Here is a 27,432-nt window from a genome sequence, read left to right on the forward strand (position 1 = left end):
CGCGCAGGCGCTAGCTGCCCGCCTCGCTCGGAGTCGATTTGGAAAGTGCGCACGCGCGGGAGTTTCTGGCAGAAAGCAGACGAGCCCGGGCCGGCGCGGGGCCTTGTGGGAGGGCTTAAGGAAGTAAAATGGCGGACCTGGCGAACGAAGGTAGGGGAGGCGCCGTCGGGGGCCAGCTGGCGGCCAGGGAACGGGCGGCGGGAGGTCCGGGGGCCACAGGCCCGAGGGGTGAACACTCCGGGTGCGGGGGACCTGTCTGCTCCGGAAGAGCGGCCCAGCTGGCCTTGCAGCCGCCCCCCATTGCGTCCCCTCAGGCCGGGCTCACCCGCCCGACCCATCAGTCCCGGCAGCCCCGGCCCCGCCACCGTCCGGCCAGACGGCACGGGAGACGGCGGGGACCGCGATCCGGAGGCCCTTCCGCCTCGCAGGCCAGGCCGGGGGCCGAAGGGGGCGGGAGGCACGGCCGCAGCGCCTCGACCTCGGATGTAAATAGATCTTGGGGCCTGGTCGCGGGCCCAGCGCGCCACGCTCTCTCCCCGCCCCCTCGTTCTCGGGGACCCGGGTTTCCCCCTTACTCGGCCTGGCTGCCAAGCCGGCCCACCCCCTAATCCTGTGGCCGTGCCCCACGCCGAGGATTGAGAACGTCCGGTCTGTTTTCACCCCCACCCTCAACTCAGCCCCCCAATTCCCGCCAGTTACCCCGGATCCTTCGTGGCGACCGAGAGTCACGCCTCGTCCTGGCTCCTTGAGGCCCCAGCCGCAGGGTGTGGGCCGCTGAAAGCCCTAGCTGTTTTTCGCCCCTTTTTTTGGTTGCACTTCCAGAGAGAGACAAGGCTGTGTGATCCTCTCCTCTGCGAAGCGCTGACATCCCAACTGAACGATTTTGACAAGGTTACAGTTGCGAACAGCTCAGAGAAAGCGCGCCATCAGCCGATGTCTGATGAAATCAACTGTGATGTTGAGATCGCTCATAGCTTCAGGACTTTCTGAGGCTTGTTTTTAGCGTCCTCCGTTTCTAGGTGCACAGCTATGGGCAAGCGGTCTGCCTGCCTAGCCCTGGTTCCCCCTCATACCCTGCTCCCTGCTGGCCTGAGGTTTCCCCCGCACAAATGACAAGCCTAAGTGCTCACCCTGGTGGAGCATTTGGGGCAGTACCAGATACTGTTCAAAGTCTTGGGTGGGCAGCTATCTGGAGTAGTCCTCACTCCGCACAGAAGTTCCCAGAGGAAGGTACCGTCAAGCCCTGGTTGTCGATGAGGAAACTGAGTTAGAAAGGTTAAGTTACTCCTCCAAGGCAGGTCACACAGCTAGTAAGGAGCAAGGATGTGCATCAGCGTGGTCTAACTTCAGAGCCCCCACTTCACCTCTCATCTGTACCACATCTCTTTGATAAGTTAAAGGAGCTGGTGGAGGGTTGAGGCGTTCCATTCACAAGATCCATTTAAAGGCAGAATGGGCACTGGATAAATGAGAGTCAATAGGACACACCTTATATATTTGCGAGTTTGGCCCGTTCACGTTCTTGAACTCAGGGCTCATTCAACACCTCCATTTGGATGTCATATCAAATAAAACCCCTGACTTTCTCCCCCAAACCTGCCCACCCTGCCAACTTTCTCCCCTAGTAGTAAATACCAGGTCCATTGTTTAAAATTGCTCAGGCCAGACACCTTGAATTCGCCCTTGGCGACTTTGTCTCACCTGCTGCAGCACATCTTTGTCAGTTCTACCTTCAAAATCTTTCCAGAGAATGACTGCTTCTCACCACTGCTGCTGCCACTGCTTGGTCCTCTCTGCAACCTTCACCCATCTGGCAGCTTCCCAACCCAGAAGGTCTGCACCCCAAGACCTCCCTGTCCTCCCCTCCCACCACTCTCTCCCGACTTGCCCTGCTTTAACTACTCCAGCTTTCTCAGCATCCGTCTTGTGCTCTGTACCCTCCTTCCTTTATGCCTCTGGACCTGCTGGTTCCTCTGCTTGAGTCAGTCTTCCTCCAGTTGTCCCTGTGGCTTGCTCCTGTACCTCCTTCAGGTTCCTCCTTACATGTTGCTTTATTGAGAACTTCTCCGACCACCTATTTTAAATTTTATCCTCATTCCCTATCCCCTTTACTTTGTTTCGCGTTACTCCAAAGTGCCTGTCACCTACCAGCAAGCTGGGTTGACTTGCTTATCTGAATACCCCCTTCAAGAATGTAAGTTCCATGAGGAGGAGGGTTTCTGTCTGTCATTGATGGCTCCCCCACCCCAATGTAGAATAGTGCCTGGTGCAGGGTATAGGGATCCAGGGAATGTTTGTTAAATGAACAAGTGAGGTGTACCTGTGAGCACAAAGGGAAAATTATGGATTTTGGTTATCCAGGGACACCATTTCTAGCATAGGTACTGGCACATGAGCTGTCAGTTGCATAGCTGAACCACACAGTGTATAAAATAGAGACAATGGAATGTTTTGTACTTAAAGTTTTTGCCTAGTAAATGCCACACCCACCTAGTACTTTGCCTCTAACACTAGTTCTGGCCTAGCTGTCCTCAAAAAAATCAAATCCTAGTGGCCTTTTATGCCTCCCATATCTCTACCGTCCTTTAGTTGGTTGTCACGTGTTTCTTGACTCTATTTCTGGTTTTGGCTTGTGCAGCCCGCCAGCATGTTTAGTTTCTTATCCTCTGTGTGAACTAGGACTTCCTTTCCTATGCATCGTGAAGCTTAAGGGACTGCCCCATACGTGTGCTTTCCCACTTGTCATTGAAGCTCACATGCCCTCTTGGCTTCTGTCTTTCTAGACTGGGATCCTAAGCAGACCCATCCTTACTCCTGGGCATCTGTAGAGACAGAAAGCAGCACACATGATCCTGCTGTGCAACAAGGGTTGAGAACAGCCAGCTTGAGTAGTACAGTACTGGTTAGGAGGGCCATGCTTGTGTAGAGACAAGCATTTCCAGTTGTATATCGAATTCAACGTCTTGTTGGCTCTCATTGCCATGGTGATCTCTTCAGGGATGGTGACAGCCACTCCCACAACCCTTGCTGGTAGTCCTACAGTCTGTGACTTTTAAAGTCCCATTGGAATGTTTCCTAGGAGAGAGAGAGAGAGAGAGAGAGAGAGAGAGAGTGTGTGTGTGTGTGTGTGTGTGTGTGTGTGGTGGGGGGAGTACACTTGTGTCCTTGAATCTTCTGCTCGGCACTTCACTGTTGACACATCCCAGAGTCATTAACCATCTTGTGTCTGGGGTTATTCTGCCTGGTAGACTAGCATCAGGATGTGAAGACAGCATTTGGTTTCTGGTGAAGGTGAAGAAGGTGAGCAGAATGTATTGGAGCTGTAGGAGACCTTGGATTCTAGATCCCCGCCTTAATATTTGATACCATATACACATGATGCCTTGCTGGCCTGCAGAGACACATGGTGGAAACCTGAGAGATGGTACAGAGCAGGCTTCTCAGCTTTGGTCCTCTTGACATGTTGGACCAGATAAGTCTCTGTTGAGGGGCTGTCCTCCGCTGTGTAGGATGTTGAGCATCCCAGCAACATCTTTGACTACACACACAATGCCAATAGCATACTTCCTCCCTTGTAGCCCTACTCCAGGGGTCATGACCATCAAGAGTATCTTCAGACATGGTGTGTCACCCTCAGCCGCGACCTGTGATATGAGGTGATGGTGGGCCCGAGTCTTTGCCTTGGAACTGGGCTTGTGCTTTGACTCTGCCTTGTGCTCTCTGAGTGACTTTAGGCAACTCCTTAACCCCTTTGAGCTTCAGTTTCCTCACCTGTAAAATGAGGAAAATGGTAATTGTATCTATCACACGGTTGCTCTGAGTCCTGGCCTAATTAATACATATAAATCATTTAGAGCCTATCTCAGCCCAGTAATAAACAGTCAGGAAATGGCAGCTATTTTTACTGTGGAGGACTTATGTTATAGACACATTTAGCTGAAGTGCTCAAGGCAAAGCCAGAGAGAGCAAGGAGCGAGTCTGAACAAAATGGCCTTGGGGCGTGCCCAGGATGGGATGCGGCCAGAGCTGGGCTGTCCGTCCTCTTTGGTTCTGTCTTGACTTTGATCACATGATCATCTAGCCATGGGCTCCCAGCCTGGGCACTCGGGGCATTTGGGGCCAGAGCATTCTCTGTTGTGGTGCTGTGCTGGGTGTCCTAGAATGTTGATCTGTTTCCCTGGTCTCCGCCTGCTAGATGCTAGTAGCACCCTCCCGCTGTCATGACAACCAAAAATGTCCAGACATTGCTCAGTGTCCCCTGATGGGGGGGTGGGGGACTCCCATAGTTGTCCCCCATTGAGAACCCCTGATCTGGCCTGACCAGGTAGCAGTCCAGAGATTTTCAAGGGTGATTTGTCTTTCTTCAGTGCTCACCTGACTTGTTTTTTGCTTTTTGTTTGTTTGGCTTTTGGCCATGCTGTGCAGCATGTGGGATATTAGTTCCCTTACCAGGGATCTAACCCATCTCCCCTGCAGTGGAAGCTCAGTCTTAACCACTGGACTGCCAGGGAAGTCCCTCACCTTGTTAATTTCAAACCTAACCCCTGAGAGGATGAGATGCAGCTGAGTGTTTATTGATGTGCTAGATCTCCGATGGTTGGAGTCCTCCATTCACTTGATTCTCACCACCCCCTTGCCCTGCCCTCAAGTTGAGCTTGATACTTAGGATAAGTGAGAAGCAATTTTTCAAAGTTTTATGAACTTAAACAATAAACATTAACCCTGAGGTTTGCCCTGCAGTCAGAGTGTACATTGAGCTCTCCCGTGCCTCTCACCTGAGGCAGATGAGGGCTGAGGGTGCCATGCCTTTGTATACTTGGAAGAAAATTTTAAGTTTTGCCTGAGATCCTGTGTACAGACAAAACATGCTTGTAGTTCTGCAAGTTTAAACCTTTTCCACCATATCTTCAGCCTGCCTCTCAGTTAACTGGAGAACGGACTCACCCAGCAGTCCCACTGTGGTTGTTTAGTCACTAAGTTGTGTCCAACTCTTTGCAACCCCATCGACTGTACCCTGCCAGGCTCCTCTGTCCATGGGATTTCCCAGGCAAGAATACTGGAATGTATTGCCATTTCCTCCTCTAGGGTATCTTCCTAACCCAGGGATCAAAACCAAATCTCCTATATTGACAGGCGGATTCTTCCGCACTGTGCCACCATTTCCCACGGGCACCGTTGGGTATAGGACAGGTTGGGTTCTGTTGTGTGCTTACATGCTGAAGCATCTGGAGAGAGAGAGGTGACAGGAAGTAAGGGCAGAGCTTTGAATGGTGTTGGAAGAGGGGCAGTGTTTGGGCCTGGCGAAGGGGGTGTTTTAGGTGCCAGTCGAATTCCCACCTGAGTTCAGAGACAGAGAATGGGCTGGAGTAAAGTGGGAGATGGGGGCCGTTTGGGGAGCAGTAGGATGCGCCTGGGGGACTTGGACAGGGCCTCTTCCTCGTGTAACGGGAACTGCCTGGCAAAGGCAGCGGGCAGAGGTAGCTGCTACTCACCTCGCCGAGCCCTTGGCAGGTAGCTCTCCATGGTACTTTGAAGTGATCAGGAGGCAGCCGGCTTTGCGTCGTTGTCCATTCAGGATCTGGTGGTGGCACCCAGCAACAAGCAGCAGGGGTTCTCTGTTTTGTTTGGAGCTTTGTTTTTGCCACCTTCCTGTGATCCCATGGAGCCCTGTCCGGTGTGGCTGTGCGCTTCTGGGTAGGAAGCTAGACAGCTCAGGGCCTCAGAGCAGGGTGAGGCCCCCGGGTATCCACACTCGGCCTCATCCTTGGTTGTCTTGGCACCTGGTGCAGCTGTGTAGCCCTTGCTGTGAATCCTAACCCTGACTGCACGTCACGTTTATTTTAAGGAGAATGTGGAGGAAAATTAAAACCAATGCTTGGCTGCACCGTCGGAGGTGGCTGCAGGAGGTCCACGATGTCTAGGACCCCACTGGTTTTCTACAGCACAGAGCCGGAGTCAAAACCACAGGCAGGAGCTGTGACCTCACTTCTGGGGCAAACAGTGTATAAGCTGGTCTGCTGGGTTTGTCTTTGTTTGCTGTTAGTTAGGAGTGGATAAAGAATTCTAAGGCCTCAGGGGAAAGAACAGTCCAGATTTCTGACCTCTCTTGGAAAACAGCACCAGCCTCAGCTGGAGTTCCTGCCCGGCGGTGATGTGCCAGGACTGAGGCACAGCTGCCTCCTTGAGACAGGTTGTGCTTTCCCAGTCACCACAGGCACCCCCCCCAACCCCTGCCAGCTGGGAACCTGCCCACTCCCCCCTCTCCCCGTGCCTGCCTGACCTCGGCCGGCCTGTGGGCTTCAGTCCGGTGGCTGTAGCACCTCTCTGATGTGTTCAGAGCACTGGGTGCTCCTGGCAGAGACCCTCAGCAGACGGTTCCTGGCGGTCCATCATTAATTCAGGATTCTGTGCGCTCGAAATGCTAGCGCTCAGAGCAGTGTTTCTCCAAGATAGTCCAGGGGCCCCAGGAGTCCGGTTTTCAAGGGAACTTTTCAGCCTTTTCAAGGGGACTGCGAGTTCAAAACTATTTTCATAACAATGCAAAGGCATCATTTGCCTTTTTCACACTCCTCTTGTGAATGGATGGTGGAGTTTTTTCCCAGAGGTTGTATAGTGCAACAGATAGGCTGCAGAAGCAGATAGGAAAGCCTGGCTGTCTCCTGTTAAGCCAGATGTTAAAACATGGGTCCAAATATAAAATAATGTCCCTCTTTTCCCTAGTGTTTTGTTTCAAAAATAGTTATTATTCATAAAAGTGTATTATCTAGGTAAACTTTCACTATTATTATCTTAAGTAAATTAATTTCTGATGTTTCTTAGTTCAGTTTCTAACATGTTCTTATTGTTTAGTCGCTCAGTTGTGTCTAACTCTTTGTGACCCCATGGACTGTAGCCCACCAGGCTCCTCTGTCAAGGCAAGAATACTGGCATGGGTTGCTATTTCCTTCTCCAGTTTCTAACATAGTAGATATCAATAGCTGTAGCTCACATTTACAGAAGTTCTTGGGCATCCTCAGTAACTTACAAGTGTGGAAAGGGATCCCAAGGTCAAAAGGTTTGAGAAACATTGGCTTCTGTCTTGGAGCCCCCTTGTGAAGGGCCTGAATGGGGTCCGTGTGAGTTTCTCCCCTGGCTTGAGCCTCGCAGGAACCTTAGACTGGAGCTGACAGGCAGCCTCCAGCTGATAGCTCGTGGCATAGTTGGAAGTGCTCTAGGTTTGTGTCTCATCTCTGTCACTTCCTTGCCCAGGATCTTGGACAGATTGTTTGACCTCAGTTCCTGCATCTGTTAAATAGGAACGATGCTCTTTAGTCTGAGGATTGTTGTGAAGGGACTATATGGCAAGTGATTGGCCCACTGGTGTGTGGGGGGCCACGTCAGTTCCTACTACCTGATGGGATCCTAGGGAGAGAGAAAGCTTTCAGGTCATAGCCAAATTTCACTGGTGCTGGTGGGAGCTGTCCTCCAGCTGCACTGTGTCTCATGGGATGCTTGGCAGTGTCCCTGGTCTCTACCCAAATGTCTCCAGACATTGTCAGATATCCTGTTGGGGGCAAAATCACCACCATTTGAGTACCCTGGGCTAGGGGATTCTGTTGATCTCTCTCCCCACCCACCCCCCCCCCCCACACACACACGACTGTGTGGGATAGTCATCTCTACTGAAGTCCTGAGATGCTGCACACATTTAAATACACAGACTGAGTGGGGAGAGAGAGGAGGTTATTCACAGAAGCTGGGGTGTCACCCTGATTTGTACTGTCTGACCCACTGAGAATTTACTTTGGTGTAGCGACTTAGCAGCAGCAGCAGCACGTGAATTAGGGATCTCACCCGGCCTCCTTGTACATAATCCATATGTGGTTTCTCAACCTCTGCACAGTTGATGTGTGGGTAGGCTCATTCTCTGGGCTTGGGGGATCATCCTGTGCACAGTGGGATGCAGGTCAGCATCGTGATCTCCATCTGCCAAATGCCGTTAGCAGCTCCTGCCCTCATGGTAACCAAAAATGTTCAGACATCGCCCAGTGGGAGGGAGGGGGGCAAATAAAACTGTCCAGGAGTAAATTGTTTGCCAGCTAAAGCTTAGGGCTCACCCTGCCGACCTTTTTTTTTCCCATATGGCCTCTTGGCAGCCATTGGCATCATGATGTGGTGGACTTCATGTCCCAGTCAAGGGGGAACAGTGTTTTCCATGACCTTCAGCACTGTTCCAAGTTCAAAATGAGGGCCTTCCATGATGCTCTGCGTCTGAGCGATCCCCTTGCATGGGGGCTGAAGCCCAGGGCCAGGTCTGTAGGAAGAGTCGGCCTGTCTCAATGTTCCCACCTCCAGCCACTGAGTCTCATAGCCCAGCTCATGCTTCCCAGTGGGTCATTCTGACTCCCCGGGCAGCTGTCTCCTGACAGAAACCTGACAGTGATTTCTCCATGCCCTGTTCAGGAGGCAAGCCTCGCTTTTGCATCGTATTTTAAATGCCTTTGCTAAATTAACCACCACCCCCCCCAGGCTGGCCACACAGGGTTTCAGGAATTCGTCGGCCCAGAATGAACGCCTGTGTTGTATCTGTCACAGCAGAGCAAGCTTGGGGAAAACAGTTCCAGAGAGCGTGGCTTCTACGGTGGCAGGAGTTAGAAAAGAGGCCCCCCCTGTGCTCAGAGGAGAAAAAACATTTTGCAGCATTGAGTGGCCACTGGGAATCCGAGGATCCAGGGCCTGGGTCACTCATCATCAGTGCCACGTGGAGGGGACCCCTGTTCATGGAGTCTTGTTGTCAGAGTGAGGGTCGTGTTCTCCCACAGCGTCGGCCACTGAGCAAGCGGGCCATGCTTCCACAGCCTCGCACGGTCGTCTCAGCCCTCCCCCAGCTCAGACACTGAAGGCTCTGTCCTCAGAACAGTCAGACTCCCATCCACCGGAGATCTCTTCTCCTCACCACCCCGGGGTGACCTTATTAAAAACATCTCAGCACACCAAGATGGGAAAGATTGCCCGAGGACCCCTGCCAGGGTGGGGTGGGATATGAATGCCACACCTCCACTGACTCCTCACCACACACACCCTCCCTCTCTCCTCCCCCGCTCCCTTCAGGAACTCTTGGCTCACCCGCTCCCTTCAGGAACTCTTGGCTCATATTGGCCTCAGGGTTCTTCCTGTCCTTAGTTCATTCGTGCTGAGGGCTCCCCCCGCCAGGTGTACTCTGCCTTCACCTGGCTCGCCCCTTCATGTCAAGGTTCAGATGGGCCTGGATAAGCCCTCTCCCACCTGAGGCCCCCTTCTGCCCACTGCCCTGCTTTAGCATCCTTCTTATTCCAGCGCCTCTTTGTGACCCCTGCACGCCTCTGCTTCTTGTTTTTCCTTCCTCTTCCCACGAGAAGAGGGCCGTGGCCCCATACACCTTTTGTCTTGTCTCTGGCCCCTGGCCCCTTGTGGGTACTCAGGAAGTCATACTGCTGTGAGCAGGGCTTTGCCGGTGGACTGGCCAATCATCTTGGTGATTCTCTCAGCCTCAGAAGGGTTCAAGGGATTCTAAGAGATGGAGCGTGTGTGGTGAGGTGTCCCTGTGTCCAGGCGGCCCTTGGAAAGGGACTAGCGACTGGAGTCGAGTCCAGGACCCATGCTTTGAGATGGTGTCAGTGTATCTGCAGTGTCCTATGTGTAATTAGAGTAAGATAATGATGCCAGCTGCTTCCTGAGCTCTGGATGTGCATCGTTGGGTCCAGTCCTTCTGAACCGACGGGGTGGGGGTGGGGGTAGGGGTCCCATCCACGCTGACAGACGCTGGCACATGTGGAGAAAGTGAGTTCACCTGCTGGGAATCCCAACCCCGGGTGGTGGAGGCCCACCTGAACGCATACAGAACCCAGTGCCTGTCTTCCCAGGTTTCCTTGGTTGGTCTGCAGCCTCCGCAGAGGTCTTGTAGTCCTGAGATTGCCCTTGGGAACTGCCCCCCCACCCCCCAATCTTCAGCTCAGCCGTGCTCTTGTCACGCCATCTAGTGGTAGAACAGAGAACTGCTGTCGAAGCTGGCTCCCTGGTTTCTTGGTTGGTGTAGGTGAGGTTGCTGACTTTGATTTAGTAATAGGCGAATGGGGTTTTTCTGGGATTTAAGGCCCAGGGGTATGCACAGTGCGGAGTGTGCCCCTACAGCTTGTAGTCTGAGTGGATGGGGCAGGGATGGGAAGGTCGCAGGGGGCTGCAGGGCCGATAGTTCTAGAAGAGAAGGAGGTGGATGTAGCTTGGCCCGAGAGGTTGTGAGGGACATGAGGCAGCCAACTCGGAAGTCAGGCTTAGGGTTTTGGTCCCACCCCCGCTGTTGGGACCCATCATGACTTAGGGCACCCATCTCTCCAAGGCCTCCCAGTCTGGCTTCGTGATTTGCAAATCAGAGATGATAAATGATTTCTCTGCCATGGGGCTGTGATGACACTGAATGAGATGGGGTGTGTGAAGTGCCACGGTCTAGGAAGGGCCACTGAACAAATATGAGCCACTTGTTATCCCCGCTGTTGTCAGGGTAAGGTTGGAGCCCTGAAGAGTGGCTTGATTTCGGTATGTGAAGGTAACAGTGTGAGGAAGAGCATTCCAGAAAGAAGGGGTAAGATCATCCTCTCCCAACCATGTGCCCTTGTGGTCTCCGTGAGACCAGTCGAGAGCTGCCTGAGGCAAAACACATTTGAGCACCAAAAAAGGAACGAAGGGGCCCACACCCCGCAGTGGCTGGGCCGTGGGGCCGCGGAGTCTGCGGTGCATGAGATCAGAGGCGTCGCCTAGCAACAGCATGATGGAGATCAGTTCCATTCTTCACTGGAGAATTAGCTGGTGGACAGCGTTGACACATTGGTGACAAATTCACCTTTATGTTGCTGCACCGAACTGTTTATAATAATTCCTGAGAAAAGAAACTGCTCGAAGGGTTGAGATAGTAAGTGTTGGGGGATTAAAGCGGTTGCCATGTATTAACAGACCGTTGTTTGTGTTGGCAAGATGCTTTCCATATTTTTTGCACAGATAAGAAGATTAAGCCACATCAGCCCAGGATTAAAGCTCATTTCACACAAGTACCTTACTGACATTTTGGTCAAGAATTGTAAGTGGCTTTCCAGATGGGAGCTGTTTCCTGGCAGGTGTTGGAGACATCATTTTAGCAGGGGGATAAACAACAGGCCAAGGTAGTCCAGTGTGTTCTCCTGGGTCTACAGAGTTTCTTCTGTTTAGTTTAACAGACGTCCTCAGACACAGAGGCAGTCAAGCAGCCACGGGGGGGTGCCAGAGCTTGTCGCGGAGCAGGCCTGCCCGTGGTTTCTGTGTACATACCTCCCTGCACAGCGCAATGAAGAAGGAAAGCCTGCGTGTGGGGGTGAATATGTGTGTGTGTTTCCAGCTAAGACAGTGGAAGTGTTACACAGAGCATCCCACAGTTACACGTTTGACAGATGAAGACGGCGTAGCTTGCCTCTCTGTGGAGCGTGCACCTCGGGGTGGGTCTTCATTTTTTCTTTGAGGACCATGAGGATCTGCCCTTGGCTTAACTGCATGCTTGCTCATCCAAAGCAGATGGTCTTGTGACTTGGTGAAAGCCCACCGCTCACCCCCTAGTTTCTTTGGGACTCTTCCAGAGATGTCTGTCTAGAATGTTCGCTGCAGCTGCTTTATTCCTGATGTTACTTCTCAAAAGAAAAGTCTCGGTGTCTCAGCTTCAAGGCCCTCCTAAGCAGGAGAGATGGGAGGAGGCAGACTAGGGTAGTGACTTCTCCCTTTTGCCCCCGCGGTGCGTGGATAGCAGTGGAGGCCAGAGTCAGGCCTGCCTGGGTTGGAGGCCCAGCCCTACCTTGGACAAGTCACTTGGCCTCTCTGAGTCTCCGTTTCCTGTTCTGTAAACTAAGGACCTGCCCCTTCAGGTGGTTGTGAAGATTCAGGACAGTGTTGCTGGCAAAGCACTGAATACCTGCCTGGTCCGTCAGTACCCCACGATCAGTGACCACTGGCCCACGGGTGAGACCATCTGAGAGTTCTGGACACCCCACCTGGGAGTGTTCTTGCTGTGACTACATGGCAGAGGCTGGGAGGCGTTTAAAGATGGGATTCCCAAGACCTGTGTCACCCTGGAGGGTTGGGACACACACCCTGCTACCACGGGGCTGCCGCTGGGGTCCAGGCCAGCCCCTTGCATCTGGGCAGCTGCCGCCACCCACCCTTTCCCTCGGGACTCCTCCACCTTAGACTGGCTTCAGATATGTACCCACTCCATCCCCCTTTCCTGCTGCATCTGTAATAGATGCACAAGTTATTTTGTTTTAAGGATTTTGCCACCAGTCAATCTCTGGGCAGAAAAGACACCAGTGAGCCCTGCCTGTAGCAGTGATGTCAGAAAGCCCACGGTTTTAATTCTGTCAAGCATGAGGCTTTGTAAAACTCGCCTGTTCTTTCTGACCCTCCTCACCTCCTCTTTTAGGAGACAGTTTACGGGCCCTCTTCCTGACAAAGATGTCACACAGATAACAGAGGTGCCTTCAGGGTGGGGCTTTTACAGCTTCCCACACAGGCACCCAGCCATCCGAGGCCTTTCCCCCAACCCTGGCCCTGGGTCAGCAGTTTGTGCTTTAGGAGAAGGACCTGGCTCCTCGGTGACCCCTTTCTTACCCAAAGACCTCCACTCCCAGCTGACAGGATGGTGTGTGGCCCCTTGGGTCCAGAGGCAGCCTGCACCTCAGGGACCCCCTGACTTCTTCACAGCCATCTTAGTTCCTTTGCTCAGGAAAGGAACTATTTGCCTAAGTGTGATCCGTGCTTACCTTCCAGGAGCGTCTCCCCTGGGCCGTGCAGTCGTGGGGGATTGCGCCCCACTCCTCCCACCCTGACCTCCCTCGCGTTCCTCCAGTGCTGCCTCATTCCTCCCTGCTCCTGGCTGCCTGGCCAAGTGCTGCTCTGCCTTCTGCTTAAAGGCTGCTGCTGCTGCTGCTAAGTCGCTTCAGTCGTGTCCGACTCTGTGCGACCCCATAGACGGCAGCCCACCAAGCTCCGCCATCCCTGGGATTCTCCAGGCAAGAATACTGGAGTGGGTTGCCATTTCCTTCTCCAGTGCATGAAAGGGAAAAGTGAAAGTGAAGTCACTCAGTCGTGTCCGACTCTCAGCGACCCCATGGACTGTAGCCTACCAGGCTCCTCCGTCCATGGGATTTTCCAGGCAAGAGTACTGGAGTGGGGTGCCATTGCCTTCTCCGTGCTTAAAGGCACTTCCTCCAAAAAGCCCTCTCTGATGGGCTGCTCTTCTGCAGCCTCACCGAATCGGGTGCCCCAGCCCTGCGCTCTGTGCTCCCTCTGTGTTGTAATGTTCAACTAAGCCTGAAGTTGGCTCCTGGCAGGCAGGGGACATGTCTCTCCGTGTCACCACCACACCCTAGAAGCCGGCTTGATGCCTGGCACCTGGTGGGCACTGATATGTGGAATCACTGGAACTCGTAGTTGCCGAGTAATTCTCATGATTGAATCTGTGAATGAACTGAGAGGCGCAGCTGGAGGAGTGGGGCCAGGCTCAGCTGGGCAGGCGGAGCGTCCCAGCAGTCACAGCCTCCCACGGTGCCTCGGGGAGCAGGGAGGGTCTCCGACATCTGGCAGAGGGGTGGCGCAGAGCAGAGATCTGCGACTTTTTCGCACCTGGGCTCACCTATCTGTGCTCATCACCGGGACTGCGTAGACCAGATCCGGAGCCCAGACCCGGTCCTTGGGGGTTACAGTTAGGGGGAGAGCCCGTGCTGTGGGCTTCTCTCAGCCTCTCTCCAGGTCCATCCCCACCACCCCCGCGCCCCCCGGTGCTGTTTGCGGGGGGTGGGGGGGATCGAGGCAGGGGTAAGGGCTTTCCCTGGCTGGGAGCTGGGATCACAGTTGGGCTGGGGTAGCCCCCTGGGGCCCTGGAGCTGAGGAGGGCTGTGTGGAGGACAGTGGAGGAGGGGTTCAGACCAAGAGCAGCCACCTTGGACTTGGCATCGGCACCTTGGAAAGCTGAGGTGAGGCGGGCGCCCCCAGTGCATCCCTGACAGTAGTGCCCGCTCCGTCCAGAGGAGGGCCATTCTTCCAGGTGACTTGGGGTTCCAAATCCCGCCCCACTTCACACAGCAGTGTTGACTGCGGTTACCCACCATTCTCAGGCCTCGTCACAGGTGTTCTTGCAAAGGGTTCCCTGGTCAGGTAGCTTTGGGCAACGTTTAAAACACCTGGTGGACAGAATCTGCGTTAAATAGCATGTGTTTGATTAACGTTTTAATGTTTTAGGTCTTTGTGGTGGCCTTGGTCTCGACAAATCTCTGGAGGTGGTTTTCTCTTCACTCATGAAAGGAGAGCTGGGCTGGGCTTTCAGGCACTTCCTGGAAGCCTCGTTGCCCCTGTCCCCATTGTTGTTCAGTTGCTATGTCGTGTCTGGACTCCAGCACGCCAGGCTTCCATGTTCTTCACTATCTCCTGGAGTTTGTTCAAACTTGGGTCCACTGAGTCAGTGATGCTATCTAACCATCTCATCCTCTGCTGCCCCTTTCTTTTGCCTTCAGTCTTTCCCAGCATCAGGGTCTTTTCCAATGAGTCAGCTCTTCGCATCAGGTGGTCAAAGTATTGGTGCTTCAGCATCAGCTCCTCCAATGAATATTCTGGACTGATTTCCTTTAGAAATGACTGGTTTGACCTCCTTGCAGTCCAAGGGACTTGCGAGAGTCTTCTCCAGCATCACGGTTCGAAAGCAGCAGTTCTTCAGCACTCAGCCTTCTTTATGTCCAACTTGCACATCCATACATGACTACTGAAAAAAACCATAGCTTTGACTAGACAGACCTTTGTCAGCACAGTGATATCTCTGCTTTTTGTTATGCTCTCTAGGTTGGTCATAGCTTTCCTTCCAAGGAGCAAGTGTCTTAAAATTTCATGGCTGCAGTCACTGTCTGAAGTGATTTTGGGGCCCAGGAGAATAAAATCTGTCACTGCTTCCACTTTTTCTCCTTCTAATTGCCATGAAGTGATGGGACCGGATGCCATGATCTTAGTGTTTTGAATGTTGAGTTTTAAGCCAGCTTTTTCACTCTCCTCTTCACCCTCATCAAGAGTCTCTTTAGTTCCTCTTCACTTTCTGCCATTAGATTGGTATCATCTGCATATGTGACACTGATATTTCTCCTGGTCTTTATTCCAGCTTGTGATTCATCCAGCCTGGCATTTCATATGATGTTTTCTGCATATAAGTTAAATAAGCAGGGTGACATGTACAGACTTGATGTACTCTTTTCCCAATTTTGAACTAGTCCATTGTTCCATGTCTGGTTCTAACTGCTGCTTCTTGACCTGCATACAGGTTTTGTCAGGAGACAGGTAATTGGTCTGGTATTCTCATCTCTTTAAGAATTTTCCACAGTTTATTGTGATCTGCGCAAAAGCTTTAGCATAGTCAGTGAAGCAGAAGTAGATGTTTTCTGGAATTCCCTAGCTTTCTCTATGATCCAACGAATGTTGGCAGTTTGTTCTCTGGTTCCTCTGCCTTTTCCAAATCCAGCTTACACATCTGGAAGTTCACTTGTGAAAGCAGAGCTGGGCTGGAGTCTCAGGCATGTCTTAGGAGCCTTGTTGCCATTGTCCCCATTCCTTCCCCACACTTGGATTTCAGTTTCCTGTGTGATGGTGCTCATCTGGTGACGGCACAAGTGGTGTCGTGGGTCAGTTAGAGACCAGTCTGCCCGGAAGGCGGCACGTGTGTGTTGTCGTGAAGTCAGGACCGATCTACAGGTTACAGGCTTGGGGCCCTAAAGTGGCTGAGCAGAAATGAAACTCTCGTGGCTCTGGTACTCTGTGTCTTTGGTAGAGATGTGACTGAGGTTCATGACTGCCAAACCTGCCATCCAAGGGGGCCTCCCTGGCCCCAGTGGCAGCGTTTTGCTCACTTTGTAACTGTGTATTGATCACATGTCATGTGTGAGACTGCGTTTGGCTCTGAACACGCAGAGGTGAACACAGCAGAGGCTCTGCTCTCAGGAAGCTTATGGTCCGGGGTAGACGCTGCCGGTGAGTAAATAACCCGCCCCGCCCTGTCCTGCCACTACCTGGAGCTCCCAGGCTCGGCAGTGCCAGGCCGAGTGCCAGGTGTGTGTTCGCACACACACCCTCCCCTTTCATCAGATGTTTTACCCTGAAGTTTTCTGCCCCCAGATTCCTCGTCCTCGTTTTTCCCATGGTGCCTTGCACAGAGTAAGGGCTTCGTCTGCTTATATGATCGCATGGCAGCTGGTGCGCCCACATGAAGAAGGGCAGAGGGGTCCAATGCAGACATTACGGGCAGTTCTCACCCTCCACGCACCGGGTGACATGGGTGCACAGAGCTATTCTGGGGCTGTCTGTGGCCTCTCAGACTCCCTGACAGGCAACCTTGGTGTCCCCCGTGCAAATAAAAGCCAGAGCAGGCTTCAGGAGCCCAGTGCAAACTGGGAGCTTCCCGGGGGAACCAGTGTCTGTACCTGAGGAAGAGAAGGCGAGACTGTCTTTCAGGCAGAGGGACTAAGCCAGGCGAAAGTCCCAAAGTGACAGAAGCGTGGGGCCTGTGGGGACAGGGGCTCGTCTGTGTCCCAGTCGTGGTCGGCGGGGCTGGCCTGTTCAGAGGGCCTGTGCCTCTAGTTGGGGAGGATGTTGCCAGGTTGTAAGCGTGAGTTTCACACCAGTAGTTTCGGCAGCCACCCCTAAGGGGTGAGGGTAGAGGCGGGGAAAGACAGGAGGTCTCAACCACAATTGTGGAGGTAAGGAGGGTGGATCCACTCACAGAGCCCAGACCCCTGTGTACCCCTCGCTGCCCTCTGCCCCCAGCTGCTCCAGAAGGCACTGGGCAGGACCCGTGCACCGCAGACAGCCTGCCGAACTGAAACTAGTTCTATTCCCATCCCGCCGCGGGGCCCCCAGGCAGCCCCTCCTGTGGGCCTTTAGTCACAGCACCAGGGGGCTCTTCCTCTGCCATCTGCATGCTGCTTCTCCATTCCGGGCCCTCCTTACAGCCCAGCATGGCATTCATTTTCCCAGTGCCCCTCCGCTTACTCCCCCGTCCCTCCCTCAGTTACTTGTTGAGTCCCCTTCAGGTTGCCCAGGACTGTTCTCAGGCTTTGGGACAGGAGGGGACCAAGGCAAGGCCTCCCATCTCAATGGAGTTGGTGTCTTACTAGGGCCGACAGACCCTAACCCTGTGCGCGCGCATGCACACACGGTGTATCGGGTGGTGCTGCCGCTGTGAAGAACAAGCAGGCATCCTGTCTTCCCTGGGAGGCCCGTCCCGGGTTTCTTCTCCAGGCGACCGTGTGTGTTTAGTGAAGTCTGCAGTGCTAGCCCTCCCCTTTCAGGCCAGAGGTGCTTAGAGACCAGGGGCAGAAATCAAGCTCAAGCTGGCTTAAGCAAAAGTCAACATTTGCTGGCTTAACTGAAGAGTCAGGTGGGAGGTGGGGTTAGCTTTGGGCCTGCTGCCTGGGGGCCTCCAGGCCAGCCTCCAGGGCTCCGCTTCCTTCTCCATCTCCAGCTTTGCTCCCAGTGCACTGGCTCGGCTCCAGCTCCCCTTGTGGCAACACTCGGCTGCTGGCAGCCCTAGGGTCCTCTCGTACCAGCTTAGCAGCCCCAGCAGAGCGAGGGGGCCCCTTCCCCAGCAGCTCCAGCGAAAGTCCTGGACTTCTGGACCTGAGTGTTGTCGGCTGCCAGCAGTCTGGCCCCAGTCCCATGCCTGGTGTCCCCTGGGGCCTGGGCAAAGAGCGCTCTCCTCCGGCCTGGAGCCAGGGGTGTAGGAAGTGGGCCCTGGGCTGGTCCCAGCTCCTTCCTGCGTGCCCCTAGCCTTGCAGCTGGCCTGGAGTGGAATGCAGAAGTAAGGCTGGGGCCCGGGCCCGCAGCCCTCGACGCTGGGCTTGTGGAGCAAAGGGCAATGGCAGGTGTCTGGCCATCCCCGTGGTGGACGTGGTGTGTGTGGAAAAGCTGCTGCTGTCCCCAGAGTCCTGCAGCTCACCTTCACTGTCACTTCCTGCCCAACAGTAGGGCGCCTTCGTTCTTCTTCATTCACCTGGATTTGTGGAGCTGCACATCTGTGCTGGGAGACCCTTCCACGCCCCCACCCTCCTGCCCTGTCTCTGAGCTGTCACTCACCCCAGTGGTGGTGGCGTGGGCTGTGCCTGGTGAGGACTGTTGTGGTGAATTGGACTCAGGTACCACAGAGTGAGTGAGGCAGTAAAGGAAACAGTCACCATCAGTGGGCAGTGGTCCCAAAGTGCAGGTGGGCGTCTGTCCTGCTCCTCCGTGGTGTGGGAGTTTTGGGGGTGGGGAAGGGACAGTGTCCTGTGACCATTTCAGTCTTGTCCCTTTGCTCCCCGCACCTCGTCCCCACCCCCTCTGCTTTAATCTGGATGGTCGCCATCGCCCCCTTCCCCACACTCTGGTCTCTCTGTGCTTTCCTCCCCCGCCCCCTTCACAACTGCCCTTCAGGCTGCCTGTCACCTCAGGAGCCGCCCTCACACCTGTCCCTCCATTCCGGGCTCCTCTGCTGAGGCTTCAGCACAGCCTCCTCTCCCAAGATGCTCCAGACCCTGCCCTCCGACCATATGCCCGCGAGTGCTCTCGTGGCCTGCGAACCGCATACCCATCCTGCCGGGTGAAAGCTGTGCTAGTGCAGGTTGCTGGTTCACCCCAGAACTCAGGAAGGGGAAGGGCTGTGCAGATGCTCCCCAAGTTCATAACACCCCCCTGCCCCCGCTTCCCATCCATGCCGACCCTCCAGGCTTTGAATGCTGAGGGTGGCCTTGGGCACGCCCACAGGGCTCAGGAGCGCACCCAGGCCCCAGGCAGTAAGGCGGGTGCCCATTCCATCGGGTGGCAAAGGGCCAGGGACACGGCCCCTCAGACGGAAGACCAGTGGTGTTGACTGAGGATGACTGGCGGCAACCGTTTCCTGGTCCAGTGACAGCGTCCCAGAGGGTCTCTCCCCTCAGCAGCACCTGTGCGAGATGGACTTGTCAGTCTTCACAACTCCACACTTTTTTCCTAACGGGCACTTACTTAGACACCCAGGTGGAATGCAGAGCTGACTTGAGCAGAGTAATCCTTCAAAGAGCGTCTGCCTCATGGGCAGAGGTTGTGGATGGGTTGCCCCCAGCCCCAGCTGGCCTGCAAATTTGAAAATGTAAACATTTTAAACCTAGGGACTTCCCAGTGATGTGGCCATTCTAAGCCAGTATAAAAGTCTAAACCTTTTAGGTGTGTACATGCACACAGAAAGATGCACATAGCTTGACATGCTGAACACTTTGCCGAATTTATATCAAGAAACTGTTTTCTAGGCGATCCGATGATCTTTCGAGTTACTAGTTTTATATTGGATTTGTGTTTTGTTTTTAACTTATCACAAACAAATGTGGCTGTGTTTACTGTATGAATATAGTGTTGGGGGGAAAAACACCGATTTTTCTTTTTGCAGAAAAGCCTGCCATTGCTCCGCCCGTCTTTGTGTTTCAGAAGGAGAAAGGACAAAAGGTAAGGGGCCGATATGTTCGCCCTTCCCCTCTTCCCCCACCGCCTCCCCCAGGCGCCGCCATGGGGCTCAGGGAAGAAGGCCCAGTGGCCTTAGGTTTACCACGGCCCAAGGTTAACAGAGGGTGTGTGGACAGGGCTCAGACACCCTGCTTTAAAAAACAGAGAGAGAGCTTCCTTCTAATTTGCTCTAGAAGTACTGCTATGCATTAGGAAACCTGGTAGGAGGGAGGGAAGAGGGGTGGAGAGGGAATAGTGCTGAGTAGGGAAAAAACAGGACCTTTCACGTTTTTAGGGGAGTTTTTGGCCCCAACCAACTTGGCATAAGTGCATTTAGAATAATTGGCAGCCGGCTTGCATCGTGTATTCACTACCTGTCCTTAAAGGTTGCTTTAGTGTCTGGTTTGCTCTGTTGTTGGAGATACTTCGCCAAATTCATGGTAAAGAGCTCGCGCGCCTGGAGGGCAAGGCAGTGCCTTCCCACATGTGATCCTTGTCCTGTGTGGTCGTTCACCTTGAAGTCATCAGGCCGTGTCCCTCCCTGAGGGGTCAGTATGGAAGGTCGGGGTTGTGTCTCAAGTTAGTTGATGTTCTGTGGTGACCCAAGCGTATACGGGGACTCTACCTATTTGTCAAAAAACGTGGACAGTGCCTGTCCTCATGCCCGGGGACAGCAGATGTGATGGCATGACCACGGCAAGGTCTCAGAGTGGCCCCTGCACTGCATTGACACTGGTATTCTGAAATCTGTGTGCGTCTTGTTAGTGAGGACAGCCTCTGAGGGGCCCCTCGGCTCTGGACTCATGACCCACAGACCGGGTGGGTCCTCTCGAAGGCGACTGGCTCTGAGCTTGGGATCTGCTGGCAGCCAAGCCGCTGCTTGTAGACCCTGCCCCATGGTCTGAGAAGAGGCCAGTCTTTTTGTGAGCGATGCAGCATTCAAGGGCTGTGGGGAAAGGTGCTAGTGTGTGGGGCAGGGGTGGGGAGGAGAAGCGGCTGCCCTGAGACCCCCCACCCACCCACACCTCCGTGCAGGGTGTTTTCTGCGGGGCTTGTTCTCGCGTTAATCTTGCCCATTGTCAGTTCTTCTGCTGAGGAATCAAAAAACACAAGAAAAACTTCTTCCCTTTTTGCTTCTGTTTCCTGGGTCTTGTTTTCCAGGCCCATCAGCTTCTGCTGCCTCTTCCCCATTGGGCCCTGACCGATACATACAGTTTAGTTTCACGTGCTTTTATCATTTGTCCTTTGCAAGTTCAGCCTCTGTGAAGGGGCTGATGTGTTTCTTCTGGCTTTTAGAAGTAAACGTGTTTGGTTTCTGCTTCAGATATGAAAGCCACTTATTTTACTCAGGTTTTCCATAAAATCGGGACTTGCTAGAATTTTGGATTTTACTGTGATTCTCTTTTGAACCACTTTTAGATTAAAGCAGGGATCAACAAACTAACGGAGAAGGCAATGGCACCCCACTCCAGTACTCTTGCCTGGGAAACCCCATGGATGGAGGAGCCTGGTAGGCTGCAGCCCATGAGATCGCAAAGAGTCGGGCACGACTGAGTGACTTCACTTTCACTTTTCACTTTCATGCACTGGAGGAGGAAATGGCAACCTACTCCAGTATTCTTGCCTGGAGAATCCCAGGGACGGGGGAGCCTGGTGGGCTGCCATCTATGGGGTCGCACAGAGTCGGACACGACTGACGCGACTTAGCAGCAGCAGCAGCAGCAACAAACTAAGGGCTGCCACAACTGTTTTTGTTAATAAAACTTTATTGGCGCACAGACCCACCCAGCCTGTACTGGGAGTTGTGGCTGCTCTCTCACTGTCAACTGCAGCGTGAAGGAGTTTGGACTGAGACCAGGCAGCCTGCTAAGTCAAACATTTAGCATCTGGCCCTTTACAGAAAAAAAGGTTGCCAACCCAGATTTGAAACAAGTAATTGAAATAGATAATTCTGAAGACTTGCCAGCAATCAGCAGGATGAAGCACTAAAATGTAATGTTTATTCTGCTGAATTTAAAATGCTTTTAAAATTACTAATTCTTATTTCAGTACTGTTTTCATGGTTGAGATGGCTCTGTTGCTTTGTCCATTCAAAGGCCAAGTTACACTTACTACCTTCAGAAGGTTGATTCTAGTTATGTAAACAGGGTGAGGTTGAACCCGAAGAGTCGCCAACAGGATGCTCATCCTCAAGAAAACGTGCACATCCGAATATTGACTCGGTGCCAGCTCTAAACGGGCCTCTAAAAATAGCTGACCGTCAGCTCTTAAGAGTCTGGCTCTCTGCTGCTGTCATACTTGTGTGACAAGATCACCGGAAGGGCGTGGAAAACCTCTGCAGCAGAGGCCCAGGGAGTCTGTGTTCGACAAGGCCCATCTTTGAGCTGCCAAGTGGGCGGCTGCCCAGTAGACACGGGGCCTCCTCCTTTCTCTACTGCTTGTGACCACTCAGGCATTAGGCGGGAAGGACGTGGAGAGGCCAGGGTAGCTGGCTTGGTGTCTGTGTGGCCCCCGGGGCCAGGGCAGGTGATGGTAAGGTGGGTCTGCAAGGAGCAGCCACCACACATTCCACGGCTGTGAGACCCTGGGACCCTCCCTGTTTTCCCGTCTTGCCGCTATCTCAGCCTTCCCTGCTCACACCATAGCGTTGGAAAATCAGGCTGCTGTTGTTTTTTTCCAAGTGAGCTTTTTTGTCCTTTTTCAGCTTTCTGTTTTGAAATTTTTGTCAAGTCCTCAGAGAAATTAAAAGAATGGTACCATGGACCCTTGGGAAACCACCTTGGGTAGGCTTCACTGTTAACATCTTTATCATAAATGCTAGAAACACTCAACTCTAAGTTGCACCCCCTGACGGTTCTCCGTTAAAGACAGTTGTCTCCTCGGAATTCCTCCCCACGGCCCCAGTGCCATGGTCACTCCTAAGAAGTGATCATTAATTCAGAAACATCCTGTAATATATTTAGTCCCCATGGAAATTGTCCTAAGTGTCACCCACATAGCTATTTTTCTGAGCTACTTTTGGATCCACAGAGATCAAGGGGGTCCCATTGTCAGCTGTGGGCCCAGTCCCTTCTTTCGGTGGGTAATCCATAAACCCACACCGGGATGTGGTGTGGAGTACGGGATGTACTCCAGGAGCCCCCAGCCCCCTTCAGAGCCCCAGCTGTTATTACCAAATCATGATCGAGATAAAAGATTTGAAACTGAGAAGAAAAAAGTTAGGCTGCCAGCCCAGGCATTTTTGGTGCTGGTTTGGTGGCAAAACCACCTGGATTTTCTATCCGTAGACAGGGTTCAAGTTGCATTTACAGCAAACCGCAGATCGGTGGCGTGCCGGTGGTGTCCCTGGGGCCTGGGAAGTGTCCTCAGATCCTCCCATCATTCTGTGTTAGAGCCTCGGGCAGCTGGAACTTCATTCCTGACACCAAAATCCAGACCAAGCGCAAGAGCCTTTCCTCTCGCTTCCCTGTGCCTGAGCTTCCTCAAGATGGTGCTCTTCACAAGATGCTTGCGTTTCCATGCATTTGTGTTTTAAGGGCAAAAATGAAACCTTAACCTCCTTGAATGGAGATAGTTTTTTCTTTTAAACAGGAAGAGAATTTGAATCTTCTTCTGTGGGTTGTTACACTGTTTGTGATAACTGAACGTTCCTTTCATTTACTTTATCTTCCAAATATTTGTTAATCTGAAGGCAGGAGACTTTGGAGTTGCCCTGGCAGAATAAAGACAAAAAGCAGTTCAGTAAAAAGACAGAAAGCAGTTACAACAGCAGTCTGCTGTTGGGCAGAAAGCAGAGTGTCACTGACAACGCTGGGAGCTTACTCTGTAACAAGCGTGTTCTGTGTGTGTGGATTTTTGTCAGTCATATATTTTAGGATGATGTTAAAGGCTGCCAAAATCCCAATGTCTGACTTTAACAAACATATTGAAAACCTACAGGCTCTGTCTTGGCTGTTTAGAGCTTACATTCCTTGTTCAGCAGAAATACTCAAGACCCTAGGAGAAAATGCTGGGATGCCATTTGTATTTCTTTTTGTTTCTCTGGTGTAGACTTCATCTCTGCCATGCTGCGAGGGCATTTGAACTTTTCTGTTCAAAAAGCGGGGATTGTTCTACAAATCCTAGTTCTGAATAGAGATTGACAGTCTCCCATGGAGCTCTGGGTTCATTTCCTCTGGCCGGGTGTTCAATCTCTGGCCATAAAGCAGCAGCGGGCATGTGTGGGGCTCCACCTCGGCGCCCAGCACAGGTGTGAAAAGCGGCCTGGGAAGGAAGGCCTTTACATCTGTGGCTCTCCCTGCATAAGAAGAGTCCATTTGGGTGACGTTTAGACATGTGGATGTGTTAACGTCATGTGGCTTTTGCTTTTCCAAGAGTGTTTGAACGTTCTCTTAAATCTTCTATGTAGTTCCTTTCATCCAGCAGGCTCACACATTTAAAAATAGTCCCGAGTCTTGTCTAAAGAGGATTCAGTCACTTCACAGGCAGGAGGAATGTGGCTGCATCTACAGGGAGACAGGGTGGCCCCATGGTCATTCAGTTGACAAAGTGAGAGAAGCCTGTGGTGGATGATGCCAGGTGGGAGGTTTGGGGACTGGAGCCCACCTGTTGGATCCAGGGCACCAGCTTTCCAACAAGCCACTTCTATGGAAGCCCCTCCTGAACCCCAAGAACTGCCTCAGAGGATTCCGGCTTCCCCTTACTCTGGCTGTTTTCTAGATGAGCCCTGGCCCGGGAGACTCCTAGGCCTAGGGGCTCCCTCCTTCAGCCAGACCTCCACCCACCTGCCCGCTGATACAAAGCCGGCTCTCTGTGTCTCCGCCAGCTTGCTGGGTCCCCCACACTTGCACTCACTGGGCAGGGATGTGTTCCCTTCCTCTCAGGTTTACGGGCACAGATGGGAGGTGCTGCCGGGGCTGCAGCTCCTGCTGAAGCCCCAGCGGCCAGACACGGTGCTGGCACCCACCCCCCTTCTTGAGTATGTCTGAGTGGATGGCTTACTAACCCCAGGGGCACTTTGGTCACTGAGACCGTTTCCTCATGGCTGCCACCAGCAGAGGAGCTTCATGCTGCAGAGGCCGCCTGCCAGTTTTCAAAACCTGGGTCCAGCTTCCTGGACACCTTAGGAAGTGCCAAGTCTGACAGCAGCCAGCCCATGTTCACCACCCTTCTGACAGCCTGGAGGGCTGGCTCTCTTGGCCCGACCTCCCTCCGGGGCAGGAGCGTCAGGAGATGCTCAACCTTTGAAACCCACCCCCTTCCCTGCCCCACATTGTAGGCTTTGTTTACATTGAAGGAAAATTGTCTTTTTTGCTCCCAGTCCTCTGCAGAGCAAAAAGACTTGTCGGATTCGGGAGAGGAGCCTCGGGGGGAGGCTGAGGCCCCCCACCATGGCACGGGTCACCCCGAGTCAGCTGGTGAGCATGCCCTAGAGCTTCCTGCCCCCGCTAGCGCTTTGGCCCGCGCTCCCGAAGCCCAGCTTCTTCCTTTTCCACGAGAACTGGCAGGGGTAAGTCCACCTCTCCCTGGCATCCCCCAGCCCGGGGCTCCCAACCCAGACCAGCCCCTCCCTCTCGGCCCTCGCATCCAGACCCCGGGTCGTCAGCAACTGGCAATAACTGAAAAGATGACAAGGCTCTCTTCAGCGCCCTTTAATTCCTGCTGCCAAAAAGGAAGGAGCAAGTCCCCTTCTACACTGAGACTTTTCTAGTCAGGGGAACTTTTACCCATAGCCTGAAGCTAATCCTGTTATTGAAAGAAGCAAGGGGTCAGAAGAGGAATTGAGGAGCAGGGTAGAACTCTCCACCTCCAATTCAGCCCCTTCTCCCTCCTTCCGTTTTTCCATCTCTCCCTGAATTCGGGCTTTCAAGTTCAGTATCTTAGAAACACGAAAGGCTCCAGCTTCCTTGATCTGTAGGAAAAGGTATCTAATGCCTGTTGCTTTGCAAGACCAGTTGTGTCTGGACTGTGGTTGGGCTGTGAACTGCTTGTCTTCAATCAAAGCAGGAAGAAGAGCCGCTTCCTTTGAATCGGAGGGAGCTCCCCGAGCCCTTTTTCTTTGTATTCAGAAGGCTTTGGAAGATTATAGGTGGAGAAGACTGTGAACTCTCCAGAACAAGAAATGTCTGGAGTTTTTGGAGTTTGATAAATCGGGAAAGGTAAACATTATCCTCCATTCAGGATCGAAAGCTTCATCCTCTTGGTACCTAGTTGCAGAGCCCCCCATTTTCACATCAGGGAAAAGTGACTCAAGAAAACAGGATCCCACCCCACCACATGGCACCCAGGGCATCACAGCCCCAGACCTCTCCCAGACCTTTGGCAGTTCCTTGTGTCACACCGCCAGTCTCCCATGTCCTTGAGGAAACCATTGAAATTCAGCTAGAGCCACCAGACCCTGGGTCACAGAAAGAAGTGATGTTCAGCCAAGTGAGGTTGGAGCCAAATCTTAACATTTGGAGGAATCAGTGTGTGGTGGGAAAAGAAGAACCAGTCTGTCCCTGTTGGGGGCTGTCCTTCGTGGCCCAGAAGGGGGCTTGAGGGAAAGAAGCCCAGGAAAGATTCCAATCTGATGTCCCCACCTGAGGGCCAAGAGCAGAAATTCAGAGGCAATCATCTTCTGGGTTGGGCAAGAGCAGCTTCTGGAACCTTCTCCTGAGTTGGGTGACAGCAGGCATGTGTTCCTAGTTCCCTGAGAACAGGTGGTCTTTGTGAGGATCTGCCCAGGAAATGGGGCCCCTCCGTTGCTGTCCAGGTTGAAGAGCACAATTTACGGAGAACTTCCAGCTGCAGAGGTCGAGGGTTTTCCATGGAGGGTGGCAAACGGTAGAGGTGGTATCACGGCAGCGGCCCTTCCAGAAGCCAGGCTCTTTCAGACTCCATTCTGCTAATGTGAGACAGGGCCTCACCTTCTCCCTGTGGCCAGTCCAGACACCAATTTCCGAGGCCTGGCCAACAGAACTCAGCATCTCCATTCTTGTGGATTGCAGGTCAGAAGCTCTAATTCTGAGAAACGCAAGCAGTGCCCAGACTTGAAGATGCAAGGTCAAGGGCGATGGCAGGGAACGTGAAGATGGTTGTTATGTTGCTGTGGGAGAGGGCCTGGGGAGGAAGAGGGGGTTGTTTCTGAATGTGCCAGCTTCGTGGACAGGGCCGTGCCTGTGACACACACATGTGCATACCCTGTGTGGTTTTAACATGGGTAGCTGTGGGCTTCCCTCGTTCCATCAGAAGTCCCAGCAGTGCTGCTGTCACACCATTTATGACAGCTCTCAGCTATCCGGGGCTTTTTCTGCTTTTTGGGCACTAAGACACAGTCAAGTTTGTTTTTTAGGTCAATTAGGGTGTGGATAGACCCCGATCCCAGCTACTTCCTGGGCTGAGATATTTCTCTGGCAAACTCGGACTAGTTGCTCTTGCTTCAGAGCAGATTTGGCACTCACTCTGTCTCACTCTGGAGTTCAGGAAACACCCACATGGAACCTGACAGGGCTCATCCCTCATGTTCAGTCTGTTCTTCATTCCACGATCCCTTGGGGGATTGTAAAGCTGCGATATAGTCGCTCACTGAATTGTTGCCTATGAAGGACCCTTATCATCTTTCAGTCTCATCAGAGCTTTGGCCATTGAAGCTCTAGTAGGCAACAGTCTCCTTATATCAGACCTCCTGGCTCTCACAAGGCAGCTTGAGGGACACCAAACCACATCCGGATTAAGTTCTCCATTTGACCTGGAGAAAGTGTTCCCAGTGCTCACCCCGAGCCTGGCTGAAGTCTGCCAATTGAAATCCTGAGCCAAGGCACTACCGAGCCTGAAGCATGTTATGAGCCCCACTGGGAAACTGAGAGAGTCTGGACCAAGTCCCCTGACCGGACCACTCCCCCTGCCCGTCCTCTGACATGTGCACAGGGTTTGACA

At 53.0% G+C, this 27,432-nt stretch overlaps 1 protein-coding gene across 39 annotated transcripts in view; it reads left to right on the forward strand.

Moving 5' to 3' along the window:
- The first annotated feature begins 97 nt into the window (after window positions 1–97).
- Window positions 98–27,432, forward strand: part of RANBP3 (RAN binding protein 3) — a 52,283-nt gene continuing 24,948 nt past the window's right edge. For 8 of the 39 annotated variants that reach the window (XM_081499422.1, XM_081499425.1, XM_081499423.1 and 5 more), the window contains exons 1-3: window positions 98–150; window positions 19,463–19,518; window positions 24,836–25,024. In XM_081499422.1, the coding sequence (XP_081355548.1) occupies window positions 129–150; window positions 19,463–19,518; window positions 24,836–25,024 (267 nt within the window). In that variant the 5' untranslated portion in view covers window positions 98–128. Of the gene's footprint in view, window positions 151–10,805; window positions 10,925–19,462; window positions 19,519–24,835; window positions 25,025–25,518; window positions 25,674–27,432 lie in introns of those variants that run through there. The other 31 variants (XM_081499431.1, XM_081499433.1, XM_081499432.1 and 28 more) reach the window with 13 other exon arrangements.

The sequence above is a fragment of the Giraffa tippelskirchi genome, chromosome 6 (assembly GCF_054371585.1).
Source record: "Giraffa tippelskirchi isolate mGirTip1 chromosome 6, T2T-mGirTip1v1.2.pri, whole genome shotgun sequence".
Lineage (NCBI taxonomy): Eukaryota > Metazoa > Chordata > Mammalia > Artiodactyla > Giraffidae > Giraffa > Giraffa tippelskirchi.